At 46.3% G+C, this 24,627-nt stretch overlaps 1 protein-coding gene across 1 annotated transcript in view; it reads right to left on the bottom strand.

The window, feature by feature from the left end:
* Positions 1 to 291: 291 nt before the first annotated feature.
* The window catches only part of RAI2 (retinoic acid induced 2), a 74,767-nt gene continuing 50,431 nt past the window's right edge, over positions 292 to 24,627 (bottom strand). Inside the window, 2 exon segments of the mRNA XM_017894889.1 lie at positions 292 to 716; positions 718 to 2,289. Of these exon segments, the coding sequence (XP_017750378.1) occupies positions 663 to 716; positions 718 to 2,265 (1,602 nt within the window). The 5' untranslated portion in view covers positions 2,266 to 2,289 and the 3' untranslated portion in view covers positions 292 to 662.

Below are 24,627 nucleotides of genomic sequence, written 5' to 3'. Positions count from 1 at the left end.
GAAACTCACCTCCCTGTCCCTTTTCTTTGCCACTTATTTATTTATTTATTTATTTCACAAATGAAATAAAAAAAACTCAAGGCCAAAGTGGGAAATGACTTGCTCCAGGTCATCCATATTCCCAACCCTCCTTTTTCTGGGGCATGGGGAAATATTTTCCAATATGCCTGAAAAGCTTATGTCTCTAATCACGGATAACTTACAGCTTTTTACAAGCAAGAGTTTTGGCCAAATTACGCCAGTTAAGGAATGTAAATTTTATAAATGATGGAATACTGCAACCAATTAGTGCAAACAAACATTTATTGTGAAATATTCATCCTACCCTTTATTAGGTATTACATCATCAAAGCACATTTGTGGCAATGAAAATAGCTTTTTTTTACCCCTCTAATTCCACCCAATATTCCATTAAAGCTGCCAAAAATGTGGCAATCCGCTTGAAAAATAGGTTGCTCTTATTTACTCATTTGTGAAAAGTCAAAATTAAAAAAGAAATGATACTAGCATACAGGGCCTCTAGAGCCAATTCACCCTTTCCATTTCCCAACTTACTCCCCAAAAATTTTTAAAATTAACAAAGATATTTGTTTTAAATGCCTTTTTATAAAACCAATGCACCTTTCCCCATATTATAAATCATACAAATTTTAAAAAGCCGTTTATTTACTTTCTTGCGAAAAAAGGGTGGCCAGACGTTGTTTTTTGATTGGTTGGGAGCATGTGTATTTCCTGGGAGTTCACTTTCTTTAACTTTATGCTCCGGTTTTTGATGGGTTTCCTAAGGGGCTCTGCATTTCCCATGGACTCTTCCCCTTGGCTGTTGATGTCATATCCCTGAAGCACGGAGTCTTCTCTTTTGAAGGAGAAGTTTTTGGTGGACACCCCCGAGAGGCCTTTGATCTTGCCACAGAATATGGTAGGCACAGCATCTTCGACTGAGACAATGACCTTGGCTGCCTGGGACTCGCCCACCATCTCAATGTTATTTTCAGTCTTGACCTCGCTGCTGGCATGGTTGGGCTGGCTGAGCATCTCGGTGGCGGCATCACTGCTGCTGATGTGACTATCCATCATGGCTGGGGCCTCATGGGATGTGGTAGGGGCAAAAGAAATTTCCATGCCACTGGGAAGTTTCTCCATCACTGTGTGACCTGAGCTGTCCACTGATGCACCACTGTCATACAGTGTCTCAGGGGGAGGCTCGGATTTCCGGTGGGCTGCCACTGACAGGTCTAGGGCTGCATCCTCCTGGAAGATTGGGGGACTGACTTCGCCAGCCTTGAGCCAGGGCACTGACTTCATGGAGAGATCCAGGGCCTCGTTCTCACTTCCCATCTTAATGACCGTGTGGCGGCTGAGCTGGAAGTACTCCTTAGGCTGGAGGATGTCAAAGGGCTTCAGTTCATCTTTTTCCAGAGGGGTCTGGGTGCCTTTAAAGGGGTGCAGGCCGAAGGAAGATGGTGGCTTGGGGAAACTGGAGCTGAACTTGGATTCAGAACTCTGAGGCACTGGGATGGGGATGGGAATAGGGACTGGCACAGGCAAGGGGACGATCACAGGATATGGCACCAAGAGGGTGGCTGGTGGGACCAGGGGGGACAAAGGGGAGCTAAAAGGCTGGGGGGGCACAGGGGCATAGCCAGGAGGAGGCTGACAAGGTGGGGGCCCGAGAGTGCCCTGAGAGGGAAACAAATTCTGGAGCACAGCTTCAAATGGCAAAGTGGGCTCCTGCGGTTGGCTGGGGATCCTCAGGTCCAGGAGCTGGGGCTGGGCCTCAGGGTCCTCCGCTCCCTGGAAGAGGTTGTTGTGGATGGTATTGGAGGAGCATGGGGCCTCCTGCGGCAGGACCAGAGGGGAGTTGAGGTGCTGAAAGACGTGCTGCTCCAGCACCACGGGCAGTTGCACAGGGCCCTGGGTGGTCATGACGTAGGTGGCATTGCCATTGGGGTTGAGCTCTGGTGCGGAGCTTCCCTCCACCTGCATGTGAATGGGCATCACCACTGGGCTCTCCCCGAGGCACAGGGGCTGCAACACAGTGGCTGCCACCTTCAGAGCCATACCACTCTGAGACTCGGCAGGGGGGTTCAGAATGGATGGGGCTGGCACGGTCACCAGGGCCTTCTTTACCAGGTCAGTGGAGTTGATGTTCCAGGCCTCAGTGGTGATCAGCTGAGCCATGCCATTCTCCAGTCTGTTATTAGCCAAGGCGGGAGGGGAGTCAGTCATGTCCATGGAGAGGTTCTGGGACTGCAGGTTGTCCATCACTCAGCTCTGATGCCACTTGGCCTGCAACACAGAACATACAATATGAATCTTCCTGAAAAGACTGTTTATAATTGCCTTAAGAACTCTCTCACATCTTTAGAAAGTTTTCACATTTTAGTTAACCAGGGAGCATAACCCATCTCTCTATGTATATGTTCAGGTTATAGATATCTCCTAATATATGCAAACACACCCACATGATCATCTGTGCTTGGAGAACCCCAATTTAACAGCTGATTAAGCTATAAATGCAGATGATGTAATCAGTAAATAGCCAAGTGAGATTAAACCGGGCATTTTTTAAGCCTAATTCTCAGCTTATATGTTTAGCCTTCAACAAAAACAAACTTTCAGTCCACATTGCTATGTCAGACAGTTAAGATATGCAGAAATTTGACTTGTTCAAATTCAAATAAGCAGTGAAGACTTACTTTCCTTTATGGAAAAAAATAACGCCTTGTCACATTTGAATATGCTATGACTACAGAAAATGGCATTTTAAATACTCTGTAGCAATCATTCTTCCAAAAGAGGTTTCATAAGGAAGAGCAGTCCATTTACACAAGGGTCATTACAGTTGTCTCTCTGTCTCCCTCTGACCAACGACATTCCCAATTCTCCCAATAACAGCAAAATCCATTCCCCAGGGCAAGGTGAAGATGGGATGATGACTCGCATAAATGGTCATTGGGTCCACTGTCATTTCCCCAATCAGTTCATCTATCTGATCTGTGGCCTCTCCTAATATCTAGCTGCCAAGAGGAAGAGGGCATTGATGAACCTAGGGCTGGGGAGATGGAACACTTGTTAGAAACGAAAATCCTCAAAGGTCAGGCACACTTTCTCAATGTCCTTGGCACCTCCCACAGACCTCCGGCCACCTCTTGAGAGGCCAAAGGCACCTAGCGCGTGTGCTTCCTGGAGGAAGCAGGGCTGCAGATGTGATAGGGCTCTCCATGGAAACCTGTCCATATTTTGCCTTGTTACCATGGAGAAGGCAGGCACCATGTCTAACTTAGGGATCTCAGCAGCCTTGGAGTCTGGTTGGGCTCAATAATAATTCAATAATCCTCAGTTTCACTGGGCAGGCCTTGGGCAACTGAGATTTTTGACCTCACCTATTCCAAATGCCTAGACTTTAGTCCTGTGGCCAGCTCATCCTCCTCTCTCCACCCCAAAATTACCAACACAACCTCCAAAACAAGAAAGAGAGGCAGCCCAGCACACCGTGGGGTTAGAAATAAACAAACGAGGCCGGGTGTGGTGGCTCATGCCTGTAATCCCAACACTTTGGGAGGCTGAGGTGGGCAGATCATTTGAGGTCAGGAGTTCGAGACCAGCCTGGCCAACATGATGAAACCCCATCTCTACTAAAAACACAAAAATTAGCTGGGCGTGATGTCATACATCCGTAGCCCCAGCTACTCTACTCGGGAGGCTGAGGCAGGAGAATGGCTTGAACTCAGAAGGCGGAGGTTGCAGTGAGCCAAGATCACGTCACTGCACTCCAGCCTGGGTGACAGAGCAAGACTCCATTTCAAAAAAAGAAAGAAAGAAAGAAAGAAACAAATGATGTCTCACTACAGTAAGGCAGCTTTAACAAATGAACAACTCTGTGGTATTTCCAGGCAATCAGAATGTGTCAAATGCACAGAACAAGGAGTTTCTCTGAGGCAGGAGGAGAGGTGGGGAGGGAAAAGATGCTGTGCAAAGAACTTTGTGGAGAATGACTGGTGGGCCACACTTTTGGCAGGATCCAGAGCATGTCTACCTCTGGAAGCCATGAGGTGACCCAGCATGCTGGCCAGTAACCCCCTTGGGACAGAGTTGGGAGGCAGCCTGGCCCCATGGAGGCTGAGGGGGCTTGCCCTAGCTGAAGGATCTGGTTCTTTATGAGTGAATCCTGATTCAGCTCAGAAGACGCCATGCCTCTAAGGTGCTTTTTTAAATTATTTATTTATTTATTTATTTATTTATTTATGTATGTATGTATGTGAGAAGGACTCCTGCTCTGCAGCCCAGGCTGGAGCGCAGTGGTGCGATCTTGGCTCACTGCAACCTCCGCCTCCTGGATTCAAGTGGTTCTTCTGCCTCAGTCTCCCGAGTAGCTGGGACTACAGGCGCACACCACCATGCCTGGCTAATTTTTGCATTTTTAGTAGAGATGGGGTTTCACCATGTTGTCCGGGGTCATCTTGAACTCCTGGCCTCAAGTGATCCTCCTGCTTCGGCCTCCCAAGTGCTGGGATTACAGGTGTGAGCCACTGCACCTGGCCTCTAATACACCATTCATTCATACATGCATGTATGAATTCATTCATTCACTTATCCTGAGTGAAACAGACAAGGTTCTTGCTTTCATGGACATTATAGTCTAGTGGAGGCAACATGTATTTGATCAGAGATTTGCTAGCATGCAAAGGCATCAACGTTATACCAGGAGAGGCATCCAAATCAGCAGGACAAATATTTGTTCGCCACTTGTATGCTGCCCCAAGAAGGCCCTGAGAACCTAAGGCCAGATCCTTGTCCCTCACAGTGGCCAGAATCCTTGGGGAATGGTAAGGAAAGGCTGAAGGGAAGCTGCAGTGGGACTGGTGAGGACAATGGCAGCTACAGAAGTCAATACATGTTCTGTGCCACATTTGGTCTTTCTGTGGGATTAGGATTATCCAGCTGTGAGACATCTTTCTCATAACAGCTGCATCTGTCCACCCTTGCAGAAATGGCAGCTTCTCTCCCTCCCTGTCTGCTTCTCTCAATCCCCTCCCAAAGGAAAGAAGGCAAACTTCTGGATGCCTCCTCCACCTGCTTCTTGCACACACCTTCAGCTTAGGTATCAGCTCTCATCATTTCCTGTGAAACCTCAATCCCTTCCCTGCCTGGCCTTGGTCTAGGCCTGCTAACATTGCAGAACAGTCCTGCTCAGAAAAGTGAAAAGAGTGTTTTGTCAGGGCAGGTGACCTCCCTCAGGCCCCTGTTCGTCCCACAGATAGCAAGAGCTACAACTCATTGAGCATCTGCCATTTGCCAGGCCCTCTGTTGAGAACAACCCAGCCAGAGGGGTCTTATAATTATGCCAATTTTGTTGGTGGAAAAACTGATTCTGCAGGGAGATTAAATAACTAGCCTAAAGGTACATAAAGGCTGGGCTTCCCAGGCTTCCCTTCCACTGTGAGAGCTGTGAAGGCCACGCCCCTCCATGCATTTTGTTTCCTGGCAAAAGCAGTCCCCACGGCCTCTCCTTCAACACCGAGAGTGCATGTGCCTGCAGATGCATGCAGGAAACAGTATGTGAGCATCACATTTCTTCAAAGTGGAGGCCAGGTCCTTCCTAGTAAAGTCATTGAACTATTGTTCTTTTTTATCCCACAAGGGGCCTCATCTGTCCCTCTGGTCACTGGAGTTCCTCCTGTCCTTGGGGACTGCAGCCCAAAGTGGCTATGGTTCTGTTACTGGAAGACTTGAGGGGCCTCCATCCTCCCAGCCTACTTCTGGTTACCCATCTATCCCCAGCCTGCCTTCCAGAGACAGGTGTCACATGGGTTGGAGGGCATCTCAGCACCAACGAGCTATAGACAGGCCCTTGCATCCCCTGTTGTGACTCAAGTCTCTGGGAACAAGGCTGAGGCCCAGTGAGATGAAGGACAGAGGACAGGCCAAGGTGTGGGTGGAGGGGAGCAGTATGCAGGATCTCAGGGCAGGAAAAACCCCTGGCCCAAACCTTACTTCCACCTCCTTCAACAGGATAGCTCCAGATCTGCCTGACTACTCAGCCAAAGCAGGCCTGAGAGTAGCCCTGGGCTTTTCCCTAGAGAGCTGCTGGCCCTAAGACAGACTTGCCTGCCTCCGCCTAGTCCCTGCCAAGTATGGTGCTGGCCCTGGGACACCCAGGCAAAGGAACATGAACTTGGCCTTCATCATGTACCCTCTCATCTCCCAGAAAGTCTCGTTCTGTCTTTCTCTCTACATCTCCTCCTCTTGCTGTTCAACCTGCCAGCAGCGCACCCTCCTCTGACTCTGAGTCAGCAGCTGAGGTGGTCTGGGTGCATCTAGTGGGAGCATAGTGGGTGTTGCTGCTGCAGGGGCTAGTACTGGAAGCCTCAGCGATGCCCTAAGAATACAAAACCAGCTCATGAATCGAGGGTTCAAAGGGTGAATCTGTGTTCCTGAGGACAAGCCAAGTAGTCAGATAATGACTGGAGAGAAGGTAGAGGCCCATCTCCCCACTCAGCCAAGCTGCTGATTAGCTTGGGCCTAAGGTGGGTGGGGGACTGCTTCAAATCAAGGAACATCACAGGAGCCAGCTGATGCTCAAGCCCAGGAGGCATGAATTTCTTCAGAGGCGACAAGGAACATTTTGTTTGGGTTTTGCAAAACATTTTCACATGGGTTTAAATGAGGGCACCCATCCATTCTGCCTGCCCCTATTATCCCTGGGGGTGTGGGAGCGGAGGTCACTAAACCGTGGCAGTGTGGCTGGGTAGGAAGTGAGCAACCTGGATTTGCAAGTTGCTGGAGACCCTGGAGACCTCACTGTCTTGGTCTGCAGCCAGTTGCTAGGGCCTCAACCCCGTGTAGCCCATGTGCCCCCTGTATGGAGACAGTGGGGAAAAGACTCAGGGCCCAGGACAGATGAAGAGGTGGGGAGGGACTGGGAGAGTAGCTCTGCTTGCAGACTTTTGGGACATATTAATCTGTTCTCACACTCCTATGAAGACATACTTGAGACTGGGTAATTTATTATATTAAGAAAAGAGGTTTAATGGGCTCATGGTTCTGTGGGCCATACAGGCTTCTGCTTCTGGGGATCAGAAAACTAACGATCATGGCAGAAGGTGAAGGGGAAGGAGGCCCATCTTCATGTGGCTGGCAAGAGGTGGCGGGGGGAGGTGCCATACACTTTTAAACAAGCAGATTTCGTGAGAACTCTATTGTAAGAACAGCAAGAGGGAAGTCCTATGGTCTAATCACCTCCCACTAGGCCCCTACCTCCAACACTGGAGATTACAATTTGACATGATATTTGGATAGGGATACAGAGCCAAACCATATCATGGGGTCATAGAACTGTTCTCCGAACCCCTCATCTAATTATTGCAAAGATCTAATTATACCAGAGGCCGGTCTCCCTAGGGTCTGACCATTAGCCTGGAGCTCTCTCCCACCTCAGCCTTCACCCAGCCAACTCCTGCTCATCTGTCCGACTTAAGGGGTTCAGCTCTAAAGTTGCTTCTTCTGAGATCAACCCTCACCCTCATTGGGCTCCCAAAGGACCCCAACTTGACTTTATCTAGACCTGACTCTGCCCAGCCCATACTGGGATTTCTTATTTACTTGTTTCTCCAGGAGAAGGGGATAGTCTCCCACCTCATATCTGGCACTAGTAGGTGCTTAGGAAATATATTCTGGATGAATTGGTGCACGAATGAACACATAAGCCTTCCTGAGCCTGGTGTTCTCATCCTCATCCTCTTGTCACAGGCACACCATTTATACACTCATGGTGTGTCAAGGTGGGCAGGGACATTAAAGCTGACATCTCCTCAAGACTCTTGCTGACCCGTTTTACTGATGAGTAAGCTGCAACTCAAAAAGGCTGACTGAAACTTACACAAGGCCACTTCTTACAGAGGTCACCAGGCTCTTGTTTTGGGAAGAGCAGAGGGTCAGACCCGCAGGTGACATGGTGGGAGAACATGGCAGCCACCCACCTTCACCAGCCATGGGAGACTCCGATAGGTCAGTGTTAAATGCCCACAACCAACAAATAGGTGGATTTTAGGACTTGGAGAATAGCCTACATTATCTGAAAGGTCAAGTATTTTGCTTTTTAAATTAAGCCATCTATCAAGGTAAGTTTCTTCCCCTACAACAATCACATCTTAAAATATATGCTGAAAATCGTCTCAAGATATGTGTTTTCCAACTGTAAAATATCAACAGCTTTGGTTTCTATGGAGCGTGGAGGCAGCTATCAATTATTTCTAGTCAAAGTACCCAAGCTTGTCCAACTCACGGCCCAAGGGTCACATGTGGCCCAGACAGCTTTGAATGCGGCCCAACACACATTTGTAAACTTTCTTAAAGCATTATTAAATACGAAATTTTTTTTGTATTTTTTTTTTAGCTCATCAGCTATCGTTAGTGTATTTTAGGTGTGGTCCAAGACAATTCTTCTTCCAATGTGGCCCAGGGAAGCCAAAAGATTGAATACCCCTGGATGCCCTTGTTGCTCAAAGTGGGGTCCTTGGAGCAGCAGCAGCAGCAGCACCCAGGATCTTGTTAGAAATACAAATCTCAGGCCACAGCCCGGACCCACTGAATCAGAATCTGCCTTCCAAACAGAGCCCCAGGAGATGTGTATNATATGTGTTTTCCAACTGTAAAATATCAACAGCTTTGGTTTCTATGGAGCGTGGAGGCAGCTATCAATTATTTCTAGTCAAAGTACCCAAGCTTGTCCAACTCACGGCCCAAGGGTCACATGTGGCCCAGACAGCTTTGAATGCGGCCCAACACACATTTGTAAACTTTCTTAAAGCATTATTAAATACGAAATTTTTTTTGTATTTTTTTTTTAGCTCATCAGCTATCGTTAGTGTATTTTAGGTGTGGTCCAAGACAATTCTTCTTCCAATGTGGCCCAGGGAAGCCAAAAGATTGAATACCCCTGGATGCCCTTGTTGCTCAAAGTGGGGTCCTTGGAGCAGCAGCAGCAGCAGCACCCAGGATCTTGTTAGAAATACAAATCTCAGGCCACAGCCCGGACCCACTGAATCAGAATCTGCCTTCCAAACAGAGCCCCAGGAGATGTGTATGCACATTGAAGTCTGAGAAGCGCTGGTCTACCACTGGTTCTCAGATTTTGCTATTCATTGGAGTAATCTGGAGCTTAAAAAAAAAAAAAAAAAAAAAACCACCCCTAGGTCCTACCCCTAAGACTGGGATTTAATTATTCTAGGATGCAGCAGGTGATTCTAATGTACAATGAGGCTGTGGACCCTTAATCCAAAGGCCAGAACACACAACTGCTGGTCTGCTGACCTTCTCAATGGCCCATCTTCCTTCTTACTTCCCAGAAAAGACTGATGCTATCAACACACCAAACTCCCGCCTCTTCCCCCAACTGCCGCAGTGTCTCCCTATGTGCCCCCACCCCCAGGAAGACGTGAGATGGCTCTTCCTCTTGCAAGGCTGACTTCCCAGAGACCTCTGCTAAGAATCTTGCCCCTTCCATCAGTGCCCTATTCTGAGTCTATTTTGTGCTTTCCATCCAGTACTTAAATCAAATCTTCAATGACTAACCTAATTCTACATAAAAATCACCAGCCACTCTCTATGAGCCAAGTAAGAAAAGCATAACTTTCATCATTTAATTCTATACGTACATGGTTTTACCATTCGGGACTTGAGATGCACTAAATATCTAAGAAGTAATTCCAACTGGGTAACAACTGGTCTTTCTCTCCCCATAGGGTATAATAATTGTCAATTACTTGCCCCAGTGATTAAATTTTCTAAGCTTTAAACATCAGCACAGGGCCTTTTTACCAAAGCTGTGAACATAATTACCACATGAATGTAGTCTCAAATTGGTTAAAATATGAAGAATACACAAAATAGTCACCTGCCTTATGGTCGATTGCCTTTTACATCCAGAGGTCTACACAGCCCTCTGAAGGGAATATGAATGCCCAGATTAGCTTTAGAGACGAGTTCCCTGAAACACTAATTCATTTATGAAAACAGTAGTGACCACAAACATTGCAACTGGGACTAAACTTCATGAGGATGGACAGTGGCTATGGGGAAGATCTGTTAGGGAGGACAGAGTACAAATATTATCTCTGATCTGATATTTGTGAAAAATAGGAGAAGTGGAGCCAAGCATCAGAAACTGGCCATAAACAGCAGGAGAGCCCAAGGTCTTCCCAGGGAGAGGAGGTAAGGTCATGCCCTGAGGTATCATAAAACTTATTTATGTTTGTTTTATCATCTCATCTTTTTTAATTCCTGTTTTTTATTTTATAGTGTATGTAATAAATATAGGAAGGCATGTAAATCTAATTATATGTGTGCGTGCATGTGTGTGTGTTAAGGGGAGTGTTCACATTTTTTTTTTCTAATAGGAGTGTGAGAATGAAAATGCAACTCAGCAGGAGAAATGAAGCTCTCAGGGCCCAGGGAGACTTCCAGGGTGCCCCTGCTGAACAATTCTCAGTGTCACTGGCCCAGCCCACCCCTTCTGGGATTTTGTGTTTTTTGGGGAGAGTCTCACTCTGTTGCCCAGGCTGGAGTACAGTGGTGCAATCATTACTTACTGCACCCTCAACCTCCCAGGCTCAAGCAACCCTCCTGCCTCAGCCTCCTGAGTAGCTGGGACTACAGGTGTGTGCCACAATGCCCACTTCATTTTTACTTTTATTTTTGTTGAGACTGGAATCTCACTATGGTACTCAGGCTGGTCTTGAACTCCTGGCCTCAAGTAATCCTCCCACCTCGACTTCCCAAAGTGCTGGGATTACAGGCATGAGCCACCATGCCCCGCCCCACCCCGCTTGTTTTCAAGAGCAGGAAACTGAGGCTCAGAGGCGAAGTGACTTGCTCAAGTTCACACAGCATAGAGTACACTGACTCCCAGACCCATGCTCCTTCCTTAAAGGCACATTACCCCACCTGTTGCCTCTGTTTCACATTTCAAAAGATGTTGAGGAGCACTTGAGTCTAACACACAAGCTATAGAGTTAGCACAGTCAGTCACCCAGGATTAGAACATCTTTATTGGAACCAGCATCTAATGCCAAAGTATGTGGGATGGTTTGATTCAACCAACAAAATGTCAAAAAGTTTGATAGGTGAGGAGCTTGCTAAAAAAAAAAAGAAGAACCCCCTCCCCATGTCTTGACTCAGTGATATCTAATAGATAAGTCATTGAAACAAAGAGATTCAGGACACACATGAACTTTTCATGACTGTTGGAATGTTGTTTTATACATCTGGGACTCAGTTTCCTCTTTTGTAACATGGGGGACTGCCCTACTCTCACTCAGGCCTCCTTGGAGCCAGTGGTGCCTGCTGGGGAGGAGTCAAATCTAGCCTCCCAGGAGCTGCTGGAGGAGGAATTGCTGTTGGCCCCAAAGGAGGGGCAAGTGGGACGACCAAGGAGGAATTGGAGGGAGGACACCACCAGCTCCCAGACCTGGTTTTCCAAGCCTCTATTACCTTCAGCCTGCCCACAAAGGATCTATGATGGGTTTGGGGGTCCACACGGGCCTGACTGCAGGGCTGGAGTAGGGAACTAGATTTGTGTCCATTAATTTTTATTCATTCTTTCAAAATGATGTGGGCACCTACTATGTGCCAGGCATGTATCTCCTATTCCTCCAACCTGATACCACTTTCTTTGTAGGCAGGCTGCCATCTCTCTTGGCTCCATTCTCAAGATATTAACCAAATCCATATTATCCCAGGATTACCTGCTTTTAACAGGGCTCCTTCAAGGCTCACATTTCCTGTAGAGGTATAGGAGTAAGTCTCTAAGGAAAGAATGCCAGTCCCTAGACAGCTGGAAGGGGTGATGTTCGTGCAAGGATCTCAACAAATGTCTATTTTCTAGAGATGGCTGCTCCTGATGCTAACAGGAATGAACTGCCTTCCTCAGGTCTTGGCGAACCTCAGCATCACAGAAGAAAATCATAAAGAGCTGCTGGTGGTGGTAGGGGACACTCACCTGGACAGGGGACTGTGAGAGTCAGAAAGCGCCCATCCCTGCATTGGGCCAATGCCCTACAGTTCGGTTGGACACCCAGAACCCCAAGCACCCTCAGGTGCTGCTGCTGGAGCAGCCATCTCATGCAGGAGCTCAGGTCACGTTTAAGGTCTTGGGCCAAGGTCTATCATCTTAAAGAGCTATGATTTTTGGACATTTTTCTGACAACAAAGAAACCTCTTAAATTTGGAATAAAGAGGAGGAAAAAACCTGCCTCTGGAAGAGAAAATACTTCTAATTAGATTGAGATACAAAGGTTAAATTTTGTTCTGGGAAAAGACTGTTTATAATCCTGTGTCATTAGCAGGACATTTTCCAGAGACCAGTGTGCCAGAAATAGACCCTCTGAGGGGTCACTGGAAGGAAGAGGTGCAGATTTCTGAAGTATAAAGAACTGGAGTTCAGTTTCCCCTTTTTCTAATGCATGTGAATCCCTTGCCACCCTTTGCCATGGAGACAGTGCCAGCCTCACCCTGGGCACTGGGCCCCCTATGAGAGTGGTTAGGAGTATAAGCTTTGAACTTAGACAGGCCTACGTTCAAACTTCAGCTCTGCCTAATTTTGCTAGCTGTGTGACCTGGGGCAAGTAAGTTCTCAGCCTCAGTTTCTCTCTGTGTAAAATGAGGATTAAAAAAAGACCTGTCACATTGGGTGGTTGTAATGATTAAAGGAGATAAGCTAAGTAAAGTACTTGGCACAGTGCCTGACACACAGAAAGTGCTCAGTAAATCATGGTAATTATCAATGTCGTCATCATCACTGGTACCATCATCAACGTCATTAGCATCATCGTTGTCACCACTGTCGATGCAGTCTTCATCTTCACCATCATTCTCGTTGTCAGTGCTATCATCATCATTGTGTCATTGGCATCATTGGCATCATCAGATCCACCTGCCATCTTTCTTGTGAGCATCTTGAGTAGTATCACCCATGCTCCCTTTGCACCTGAATGGGTTTATACATTCGCAACCCTGTTTATTCAAAGATTCATTTAAAAATCAGCTACTAGGAACTAAGAAGGCACTTACCATAGGATTGGTGTTACACCTGATGGCAAGGTTTCCAGGTCAGCCCACAAAAACCCACCTAACACCCAACATAGCTGAAATGAGCATTTGAAGTGAAAATAGGAAACAATGCTCTCTCAATATTAGACATTAAATACAGTGGGAAGACAAATAAATACAAAGATCTATTTTTTATTCAGACTGAAAGGCTGGGGGAGAAAGAAAAGGTGGCCAGAACCTTTTGTATCTTGAATATGAACTCATGAGCACTTTTAAGAGTTCTGAAGTTACTGCTGATTGACCGCACATAATTTCACTTCATAGCCTTCGGTTTTCCTTCTCCTTTGCACAAGAGCTTAAGTAGCTATCCTCTCCTACTTTTCAGTGGTGATGAAGGTCATTTTCTCACTCACAAAAACATGGAAGAAGTGGAAGCGGAGAGGATGAGGGTAAGGATAAGAGGGAGAGAGAAAGCAAAGAGCCTTTTTGAGGTAACTAGGCAAGAGTCAAAGCAGAGAAGACTCAAAAGTTCGTGTAGATCCAAAGGAAAGATTGGTTAGCTATAACAGAAGAGTGAAAGAACACAGAGAAACTGAGGAAAGCTGTGAGGAAAACACTGAATGAGAGTTACTCAGCTGGCCACAAGGGGATGCTGTAATCTGCAATAGCTTGGTTGCAGGACAGCAGGGTGAAGGGAGAGACAGGACTGGAACTTCCTAGCACAGTGAGGACATGGTAAAAAAAATAAAATATAGCATTGTTCACAAGTTTGAGTACTGCAAGTACTTAGGGAAGGTGCTCCAAATTTGGGCAGAACTTCTCCTATGCCTCTAAAATCATCAAACACATTCCCTTGTGACTTGGCTGAGTTATCAGTTTCAGGAAAAAAATCTAAATGTACCTTCTTTCTGTGTCTAATATTTATTTTTTCCTACCCCCCTAGCTCCCCCAACCCCTCCTTGGACAGTCAGAATTAGGTTTCTCCCATCAAAATTGGGTTTTCCAGAAAGAAGCTGATAAACTCATTCTCATTGAGGTGCATGACTGATAAGGCTGAAGTATTATGTTCCTTTATTGGTATAATAAAGATAATCCAGCCAGTAATAAAGCTATGGACAAAGAAATGAAACTATAATTGAGACATTTCAGATACTGGTCATGGGGAGGAACCTTCCTAGCAGTCTTGAAATTTCTCCATAGAGACAAGAGCCTACAACTATGATTAAGTTTGCTGGGCCCATTGGGAGGCACCTGAGATCAAATAAAGGGGGCAGGGGCTTGACCTTGACCCTTAAGCACTCAGAACTAAGGAACGACATGAATGTGAGTCAATTATTCATCTCTTTATAGACACAATCAGCAAGCACTTATTGCTCACCCAACATGAACCTCCTGAATATGTGCCTCCCTGGTGCAGAGATTTTAGCAGCATCCAAAGTTTTCCAGGGCCCTGTTACTGAACTGGCTACCTCCTTAAACACTGGTTTCTGTCTTACCAGGTTTCCAGGCAGAAGTTAGGGCTCTCCCCCCATAAACAACACGCTACTGCAGTGCTACAGCCACAATGGCAACTTCATGATCATCATCAATCATGTTCTTTGAACCATTACCAACGATGGTGATGAATAGGGCGAAGGGAGTGAAGAAAGGAGGCTGTTGGGTTTTGGTGAACCCAACTAGCTAGTTGTCTTAGCTTGGATTTCCCCACAAACAGACACTAAGGCAAGGATTAACTGAAAACAATTTATTTGGGAGAAGATCCCAGACAACACCAGTAGAGGAGTGAAGTGGTGAGACAAGGAAAGCAAGGAAGCCAATTTATCAAACAAGTTACCACTGTGGGCAACTGAAGCTCAATTCCACTGAGGAGACCTCAGAGTCACCCCAACTGAGAGGCTAGGAAATTGGGGTGTTTATTCACCCACCCCCATCCATCACTGGCCAAGGGCTGCTCCTGGAGGATATAGTCATTCCTTGGCACTTCCAGCTAGCCCAACATGCAGATCTAGTGGGCTCCTGAGACAAAACCAAAACCAAAACTCACACCTTTAGGGAGCATCATGGATGTTTGCAGTAAGTAGCATTTGGTGTATAAGAGGCCATTCTGAGCGGGAAATGGCAGGACACCGACAAGTGTCTGCTACACCAGCCATGGCCTGGAAAGTCTCAATGCTTATGTGAATATCTAAATGTCATTAATTTAGGCCACCATGACCAAATGTTTCCCCAGTTGGTGACACCTTCTGTAACCCCTGTGAAGAAGACACTCCTTTATAATAACAATGTTCACACCACAGGGGAATCAGCTGGAAAGGGGTGTGACTCAAGATCTTATTAAAAAAACAAGACACACAAGGGGGCCAGAGATGACTATCTTTCCAAAAGCAAAATGTTCAAGAGATGGTCAGCATAGCTAATGTGTTCCTTTGCTAAAATATGACTGGGGCCCTCTAGAAAGTTCTTTGAATCATATTTGTGCTGGCTGGAAAGCAAGATGTTCCTGGGATGAGTCACAGAGGGAGTTTCTTTTCTGGTGATCTTGTGTTCCAACTTGGGGACCAAAAATCAATAAATAAACAAACACTACTTCACTTCATCAGCTGCATGCTGCCTAATAATAATAACAATAACCTCGACCCGAGAAGTAGAGACAATGCAGGAAGGAGAGGGTGGAGAGTACTCATCTTTCAGACAGGGAAGCTTCTTTCTGGAATTCTGTTTTGTCAAAAGCACCCTTCTGCCTAGAGGTGCAAGAGCAGAACAACATCCTCCGCAGAATCTTAGGGTTGGTGAGGCTTTTGAAGTCCTTAAAAATTCACTATATGTATCCTAAAGCAAGTATCATGGTTGGAGCTAATATAGCATAAACAACACAAAGTTGGGGTGGCGGAAGGAAAAAGATCGGCTGTATAACATCTGGCTAGTTAGCAATAACGATTATAGGTATTATTTCCTATTTTATTTGGGGGAAGAGTTCTAGAATGCATGTGTTTGCATGCATGCATGTGCACACGTGCGCACACACACACACACACACACACACACACACAGTGGCCAAGCAGGAGTGAAGCCACCTGTTGTCCCTCTAATAGTCAAGGAGGATCCTCAAATCAGGATTCTCCCTCCTCACCTGTTCCACCTCAGGTATTTTCCCTCTGAATTCCAGTCATCAAATCTTTATTGTTGCAGGTGACCTGTGAACTGGACCTTGCCACATGAGTAGGATTTTGGCGCAGGAGATGCTGGAATGTAGGAGGGTTTTCCAAAAGTGCAGGACAGAAGGAAAGGCAGAAGAGGACAGGTATGTCTGGGGCAGGCTAGTAGGTTAGGTGCCTGAAGCCCAGGGCTGGTGAGGGCTTAGGGGAGAGTCAAGAGTGCTTCAGACATTCTAGGGGTTATCTATTAGTTTGGTGCAAAAGTAATTGCGGTTTTGCCATTCCTTTCAATGGTAAAACCGCAATTACTTTTGCACCAAGCTAGTAGCTCTTTTAAAGAGTGTTCAAAATCACCCATCAATTAACCTTGTGCCCTAAAGGACTGACAACTCAACCGACACAATCTTGATGTTCTCTCAGGCTCTGATGAGCAGGAAGCCATCAATTCACTAGTGAAACCATTAGGTTGGGAGGAAAAGATAAAATGGTTTAATTTGCAGGGCTTTGCTAGCTCCTCCTCCTCTTTTCTTTCTCTCTCTCTCTCTCTCTCTCTCTCTCTCTCTCTCTCTCTCTCTCTCTCTTTTCTCTCCTTTCCTCCCTCCTTCCTTCCTTTTTTCCTTCTTTCTTTCTCTCTTTCTTTTCCTTCCTTCCTTCCTTCCTTTCTTCCTTCCTTTCTTTCTTTCCCCCCTCCCCCACTTACTCCCTCTCACACACACAGTGACAAGTTGATAATAATAAACCATTTAATAAGCATTTACCATGCATCCCACTAGGTATTTCACATTTATTTTCTCATCTCAGTTTCTCAGCATTCCCAGCAGACTGGTACCACCTTGGTGTGACTGGGTTTGTTGGATTGTTGCTTTCCACCCCGCCAACTCCCCACCCCCAGGAACTGAGCTGTGAATCCCCAGCGAATGGTTGTTTTGATGGGAGGGAGGGTCAGAGCTTTCCAGAACATGCACAACATTCACTGCAGGGAAGGCACTTCTGGGAGAGGTGGGGGAGAGAGAGAGCAAAGGTTCCTGGTAGTGTGCAGAGAGCAGGTGAGAGTAGAGAAAGGCAGGAAGGAAGAAGTGGAGATGTCTTCGGTCTCTGACCAGAACCTAGGATTTCTCAGCCTACATATGCACCTCAGGCAGGTCTGCCTAGCTTTGCTGTCTTGGCCCAGCCCTGCTTGGACTTCCCTCTCCACCATTAACACTGCAGCTAGTGACTATTGGCCCATGAAGGACACAGCTTGAAATAGGTGCTCCCTTTTGTTTTTGGAGCTCAATTCTCACTTCCCATACCTCTGGTCCAGCTTGCATCCCAGGCAGGGGTTCATTCGCATGCTTCCCAGAAATATTTCATCTGTGACTGACTGGCCAGCTGTTCACCAAACCCACCTCCTCTTCTTCCTGGACTACATTTCCCAGCCTCCCTTGCAGTTGGATGTGGCCATGTGCCTGAGTTCTAGCAAAGGGAATGTGAGTTGAAAGTGAGGGGCACCACTTCCAGGCCTACCTCCTACAAAGCTTCCTTCCATATGTGATGCTCCAACCCTTTTCCCCTTCCCCTCAGCTTGATGCAAAAGGATCTTTCAGAAGCGCCCTGTTGAAGATAGTGGAGCCACAAGATGGAAGGGACTGCATGCCTGAATCATGGCTTGGAGGGGAAAGGGCTACCTGCCATCACGATAATCCATTTGGGGCTTTAAGTGAGTGAGAAATTGACTTCTATTGTGTTTGAGCCATGGTACTCTTTCAATGTGTCGGTAAGCAAAGCTAGCATTATCTTAAGTAACGCAGAGCTTCCTGGGACCCACCCTGTGCACAGTGCTGGGGGCAGGCAGGCTTGTCTCTGCCTGTTGGGAGCTCCTACTCTATTACTTCCACCAAGCTCAGAGCACCCCATAACCCACTGGCTTTCATACCAGTGACTTTCAAACCAGAACCTTAGAAGCAGCCCAAGTACTCACAGCCCAATTCCAAGCTTCCACGTGCTAGCTTTTCTGCAGTAAATTCACCGAGCACCCTTGGCTACTCTTCCTGACTTGAATCAGTGTATTTACATGGGGTCAGGACCATCCTGTGCTCTGTAACTGCATAAATATCCACTGAAAGAGTCTGTTTCATTGGCATTCACAGAGCTGGCAGGGATAAGGGAGCTGCCTCCAGGGAGAAGGAAAAGGCAGAGTTTTCAGCAGCTTCATTCCCTGGAGCCCCACAGCTGCTCAGGTGGCCCTCACCCATGTGAGAAGGTGGGGGCTGTGGGAGGGAGAAGCAGCAGGTCCCTGGCACAACACAGGCAAACATACCTGGGAAGCTGGCACACCTGGCTTCTTGCCAGAGGAATCTGCTAGGACTGCAACCCCCTTCTCTCATTGTACCCTTTGATGGTTTGCTGGTTTGCAGAGCAGGGAGGCCTGGATTTCTACCCTCTCTCCACACTGGCTTCTCTATAGGAAAGGTCCCTGTAGATAGTCCTTTAGGGGAGTTAGCATCTATGGCTCAAGGATCTAGGGCCAGCTTTCTCCCTTGGTGCCCTATATAATTTATTTTCTAGGCAAAGGCTGCCCATTCAAAAGCATCCTCCTCCTCCACTGACTGCTGATATTCCACCCCTAGCAAGCCCTTGCCTGTGTCCAACATTATTGCCCTCTTACTGGGTTCTTCTCCCAAAATGCTGGTTCTAAAGACACTGGGTCCTTGCCATATTGGAGTGACCAAACTGACACCATGGGGGCTCTTGTGTGCAAAGGGCCAATCCAAGTATCTTCTGTAACCTTCACAACCACCTGAGGAGGTAAGCAGAGACTGCCCCTATTTTATACATCAAGAACCCCAGACCCACCGCAAGCCCTGCAATAAATGTCAGAGCTGACTTGAACCCAGCCTCCCACCCCCTAAACCAAGGTTGATAAAATTCTTCCTAGGCTTAAGCTCTCTGGCTCCAGAGATACATGACTCAGGGCTATGGTGCCTGTAACTTAAAATACACCAGCACCTATAGTGGGACATTTTCTGTCTGACTTAGGTGAAGCCCTAACCCAGTTAGCCACCATTCTGCTAACAAGTGCTAACCCCATGGAGGGGAAGCTCAAGTTCTAATCTGGAAGCTCCCATCCTGAGGCTGCTACTGGAGTTCCAGTTATCTCTTCATCTCCATCAATACTCAAGGCTTGGTTAAAGAGCACCAGGAATGCTAGAAATGTGTGTGTGTGTGTGTGTGTGTGTGTGTGTGTGTGTGTTTTAAGTGGTGAAATTGATGGCTTGCTGTTTAGCATGATGGCTATTTTTAAAAAGGGTAAAATTCATAATACTCAATTTCAAGATATATGGATTGGCTGAAATATTTTAGAGGCAGGCTCCACCCTTGTGAGGACAGGGTTGGAGAATCCAGGAAACCCCATAGCTGGCAGTCCCAGGGATGGCTCCCAGTGGTTCCAATGCTTGCCACCTAACTGGTTCCATGCCTGGCAACTGGATTTTGGAGGATTTCCAGTTGCCTATGCCAAATAGACGGTAACAAAATTCTGCCTCAGAAATGTTGTCATATCTGCCTTGAATGGTCGGAGCAGCTGAGAGCACAAGCCGGCTGGGACTCCCTGAGCAGGCTCATGAGCTGTTCTGTGCCTGCTGGCTGCTTACATGTTAGATGATCAGTATCTGTGTGGCATGCCACACCATTGGCCCTGAGACTTGCCCTGTGGCTGTCACAGTGTGATTCAGAGTGTTCCCTGCACAGGGGCCCTCCTCTTCTCCACTCTGACTCTCTTGCTGGGCTCCTTCCCCTTCCCTAGATACCCGCTCTAGGGCTTTGGCCTTGAGCTTGCCCTGAGGCAGCCCACAGACAGCCCTCAGGGGTGGAAAGACTCTGCTTTAGGGACAGGGGTGATTAGTAGAAACCTCCTGTCTGTAAACATTTACCACCTGGTTTCCCTCCTACGGGACCTTTTCAGTATCTGAGCTGGCATTGACTGACATGCTGGAAAATTCTTTAAGATGTCCTAAAAAAACAGCTAAGCAACCATATCTCATCCATTGCAATAGCTAAAATTTTAAAAGACTAGAAACACCAAAAGTTGGTGAGGCTATGGTGCAAGTGAAACAACTGTCCACCACTGGTCAATGGCACCACCACTTTGGAGAACTGTCTTGCACCTTCTAGAAAGGTTCAGTAACCACCTGCCCTGTTGTCAGCCATTCCACTCCTGGGTATTCTCCCAAAAGAAATGAAAACCTATATTCATAAAAGACTTGTACTCAGATGTTCATTGCAGTCCTATTCGTGAGAACCACAAACTGGAAGCAACCTAAATGTTGGTCAGCAGGTAAATGCCATACCCAAACCGTGGAATACTACTCAGCAATAGAAAGCAATGCACTGCTGCTACAGATAATGGCACAATTGCATCTCAAAACCACCATGCTGAGGGAAGGAAGCCAGATACAAAAGGGAACATGCTGTAAGATTTCATTGACACGAAGTCGAAAACAGGCAAAATACTTACAATGCTAGAAATCAGAAAGTGGTTGCTCCAGGGAGGGAGGAGAGGGAATGAATTGGAAAGGAGCCTGAAGGGCCTTTCTGGGGTGACAGGACTGTTTTACAGCCTCTTTCAGGTGGTTACACAGGTGCGTACAATTGTCAAAATGTATCCATCTGACCACTTATGAATTTAGGTTAATTATCCCTTGATTCAAGAAAAGAGACATTAAAAATACTATTGAATAACCACAGAAAGGAGAAAAACCCTCAGTGGTTCTGCATGTGTGCATTGTGGGGTTTCACCACTCCCGAGCCCAGTGTGGAGAAGGGAACTGGAGTGAAGACTGTTGGTTAGCCAATGGGCGAGGACACTTCCCTGGGCACCTGCCAGGAGGCCCCTTACAAAGGAGGCAGCAACGTCAGCCCCCAAACACAAACACTCAATGAAATAAAGCAACAGGGGCCCTGAGGAAGCTGGCTTGAGAGTGTGGGATAGATAGCAGGCTTTGAGCCAAAACCACTTTCCAAGAAATACCAATGTTTTTGTATTTGGGAACGGAGAGGGAGTATTAAGGCAAGCAAGAGCCAAAATGTGTTGGTCTTTGGACAACAATTGTGCTCAACTGAGGGGGCCCTGTGGGAGAGACTTCAAAGTGCTGCTACTGAGACCTCCTCTGTGGGTCTCTGGGATGCGGCACCCATAAAAGCGCCGACTGGAGTGGAAAGTCAGAAGTTCCTTAAAGGCAAAGGCCTCCTATTTTGTATGCTGGAGAGGAATATTCTATTTCCCTAGTAAGAGGCTGGCCAAAGTCACACCCATATACCTTCAAATAGCCAGCGGAAGCTTGTGATCTATGGCACAGGAATGAGCTTGTGAGTCAAGCCTGCACATATACACTGGTTCTGACCTCTTAAGAACTGTGTGGCCTTGGGAAAGTGACTCGGCCTCTCTGAGCTGCAGTTTCCTTGCCTGCAAAATGGGGAAAATGACACCTACTACTGGCAAAGTAGAAACTGCCTGAAGCCTAGTGAATGCTGAACACAGGATCATATTTGGGCTCCAAGGGTCTTTCCAGATTGTCTATGCCAACCTCTCAGCTGGAGAGGGAATCCTCTCCAGCCAAATCAGCATTTTTTTATAAAAAAAAAAAAAAAGAGAGAGAGAGAGACATTTAGAGACAGGGTCTCACTCTGTCACCCAGGCTGGAGTGCAGTGGCGCAATCATAGCTCACTGTATCCTCCAACTCCTAGGCTCAAGAAATCCTCCCACCTTAGCCTCCCAAGTAGCTTTTTAATTTTTCGATCTGAAGTGTACAAAATTTGCATAATCATTATCCTTGGATCATGGCAATGTTCCATGCATAGTCCACTTTTTTGGTTTTATTCTAAAATTGTTTCTTTTAGTATTATCCCATTTAAAATAATAAAATAAACATGTGAACCGTCCCCCGACTCAACAACATGTGGGTCTGTCGCTGCACTTTCCAGTCTATTTCATCAGTCCCTTTGTCCACCCCTGTGCCAGCACCATGTTGTCTTCTTATACTTTCTGATGGTGCTAGGCACTAAGAAGACAGTCAATCAGCAAGCGGATTGAGAGTGACAGGGAGCGGGGTGTGGGGAAAGGTCTGCTTTGGAGAGGGTGATCAGGGAAGGCCTCTTTTTGAGCAAAGATCTGAAAAAGGAAAGGGAGACACCATGGCATCATGGCATAATGGCATTCCAGGACTCTAAGGAGACGTGTGTGCGTGTGTGTGTATGTGTGTGTGTGTGCATGTGTGTGTGTGTGCGTGTGTGTGTGTGTGTGTGAGAGAGAGAGAGAGACAGCGAGAGAGACAGAGAGGTGGGAGAAGGGGAGAAGAAGGAGAGGAGCTAACAAATTTCAGTGTGGCAGGAAAGAAAGGCAGGGGATAGATGACATATGGCTTTCTAATTTCCATTTTTACAAAGACTATTTAGTACAACTCATTTTGTAGCTGGGGAAACAAAGGCTCAGGAAAGGTGACTTGGCCTAGGCCTCACATCTAGGTAGGGGCAGGGTTATGGTTAGAATTCAAGGCTCTGTGCATCTTTGTGTTGACCCTCTGGGCCCTCAAATGATTTTCATTCCACAAAATGCCTCCAAGCAGCTTTCAGGTAATGAAGTGACAAACAGTATATTGAAATAGTGTTCTTCCAAGCAGAAGTTCTTTACCATGCAAAAGATTATTTGGAGACTAATTAGGATTCTGAAATTCTGTAATGGCTAATTCCTTAGGGCCATGTCAAAATCCATGTGAATATTTCCAAATTATTTTCTTATCATAGGCAATATTAATTCTTAAGAGAAAAACCAAACACATGCTAGTGACATTCTTAGAATCTGAGTTGGGTGTTATGATCATATAAGCACAAGCAAGAGTTTGTCTTAATAACTGAAAAATATATGATTAATAATTTTACATTTATTTTAATACCATCCCTTCAGTTCAATAGATGACAAGAATTCTTATTCCTAATATTGTGGATGTAAATATTAATGTCAGAGGTTTAAAGGTTCACCTACCCGCTCTCTTTTGAAACTCTGAGCTGGGTACAAGATAAAAACAGGAGAGAGACGCATGACTAAAGACATTTGAGTAAGTCTGACCTGCATTTCCTATTAAACCTTCAGGGTAAATGGATTTCTCAAATCGGTTTTCTTCTTTGGGCAGCTAATCCTTTCCTTCCAGGAAGAGATTTCAGCCCCTCCACTCTCTGCCTTGTCTATGGCAACAGCCCCATGTGCTGTTTCCATCTTGCATCCCCACATTAGGCTTTGATACAACTGCAGAAATTGTGACTCAAGAGATCACAATTACTGACTTCCGAGAGCCTCTAATTTCTCCCAGAAGAATGAGCAGAGGAGAAGTTCTAGGTATTTTCAAAGACAGATGAATTCAGGCTGTTTTTGAATCATGGCCAGGCTTTTCTCAGTCTCTCCTTTTTCTTATGAGGACAATTCTAAAAGTATGCAGGTATGAGAGTGCTAACTGTAGAGGGTCCTGCCTGCCCTTGGCACAGGTAAGAATCGCCTGCTTTTAGTTACTTATGTCTCCATGAGATCAAGACAACTTGGTCCAGTGGATGCAATGAAAGAGACTCAAGCTGTTGAATGATTCTCTTCCTAAGCTCTCTGTCCTAAGGCACTCTGCCATTGTGAGAGCATAATGATACTGATAGGTCTCATAGGTGTACACTCACTCGTCCCTGAAGTTCTGTTTTGAGAAAGAAAATACAATGCAAAGGCATAATAAATCCAAGAGAAGTCCTTCTGACTTGTAGAGAAGAGGCTTCACTTAAATGAAATAAGATGTAGATGCCCAACTCAGCCACTGACTGGCTATGTGAACACTGACAACTCCTTTAGCCTCTCTATGCCTCAGTTTCCTCATCTGTAAAATGGGAGTGATGACAGTGTATATGCTGCAGGGTTGTTAAGAAGGGTAGGTGAGTTCACATGTGCAAGACACTTGAAACAGTTCCTGGCACATGGTAAATACTCAGTAGGGGTTAGCTATTGTTATTGTAACAAAAGATAGGGAGCCAAATGACCTTCACTGTGGAATCCTGAATAAATAAGGCAAGGATTATATTTGAAACTATAAATAGACAATAAATAAGATGAAAAGAGGGATGATTTTTCTTCCCAGCAGGTTTTCCACGGCAATGGTCAGTCTATTCAAACATAAGCCTGGCATGGTGCTGGCCTCTCATGGCCCACAGTAGGCAAGATGTATGGTGGAACAGTAACTATCATCAAGTCTAAAGTGACAAGTGTAAGGTCAAGAGCAGAGGTGGTGGGGACCTGATGCAGGATTTTCATCAGGCTAGACTCTCTAGGACAAAGGGTGTGGAGGGACAATCAACTCTGGCTGCACAAGAGACTTGATCAGGGAGCTTTGAAAGACCCAGATAAGTCTACAGCCA

This window comes from Rhinopithecus bieti, unplaced genomic scaffold, assembly GCF_001698545.2.
Source record: "Rhinopithecus bieti isolate Rb0 unplaced genomic scaffold, ASM169854v2 scaffold_25806, whole genome shotgun sequence".
Taxonomy (NCBI): domain Eukaryota; kingdom Metazoa; phylum Chordata; class Mammalia; order Primates; family Cercopithecidae; genus Rhinopithecus; species Rhinopithecus bieti.
This window is presented reverse-complemented; position numbering and strand designations above follow the sequence as displayed.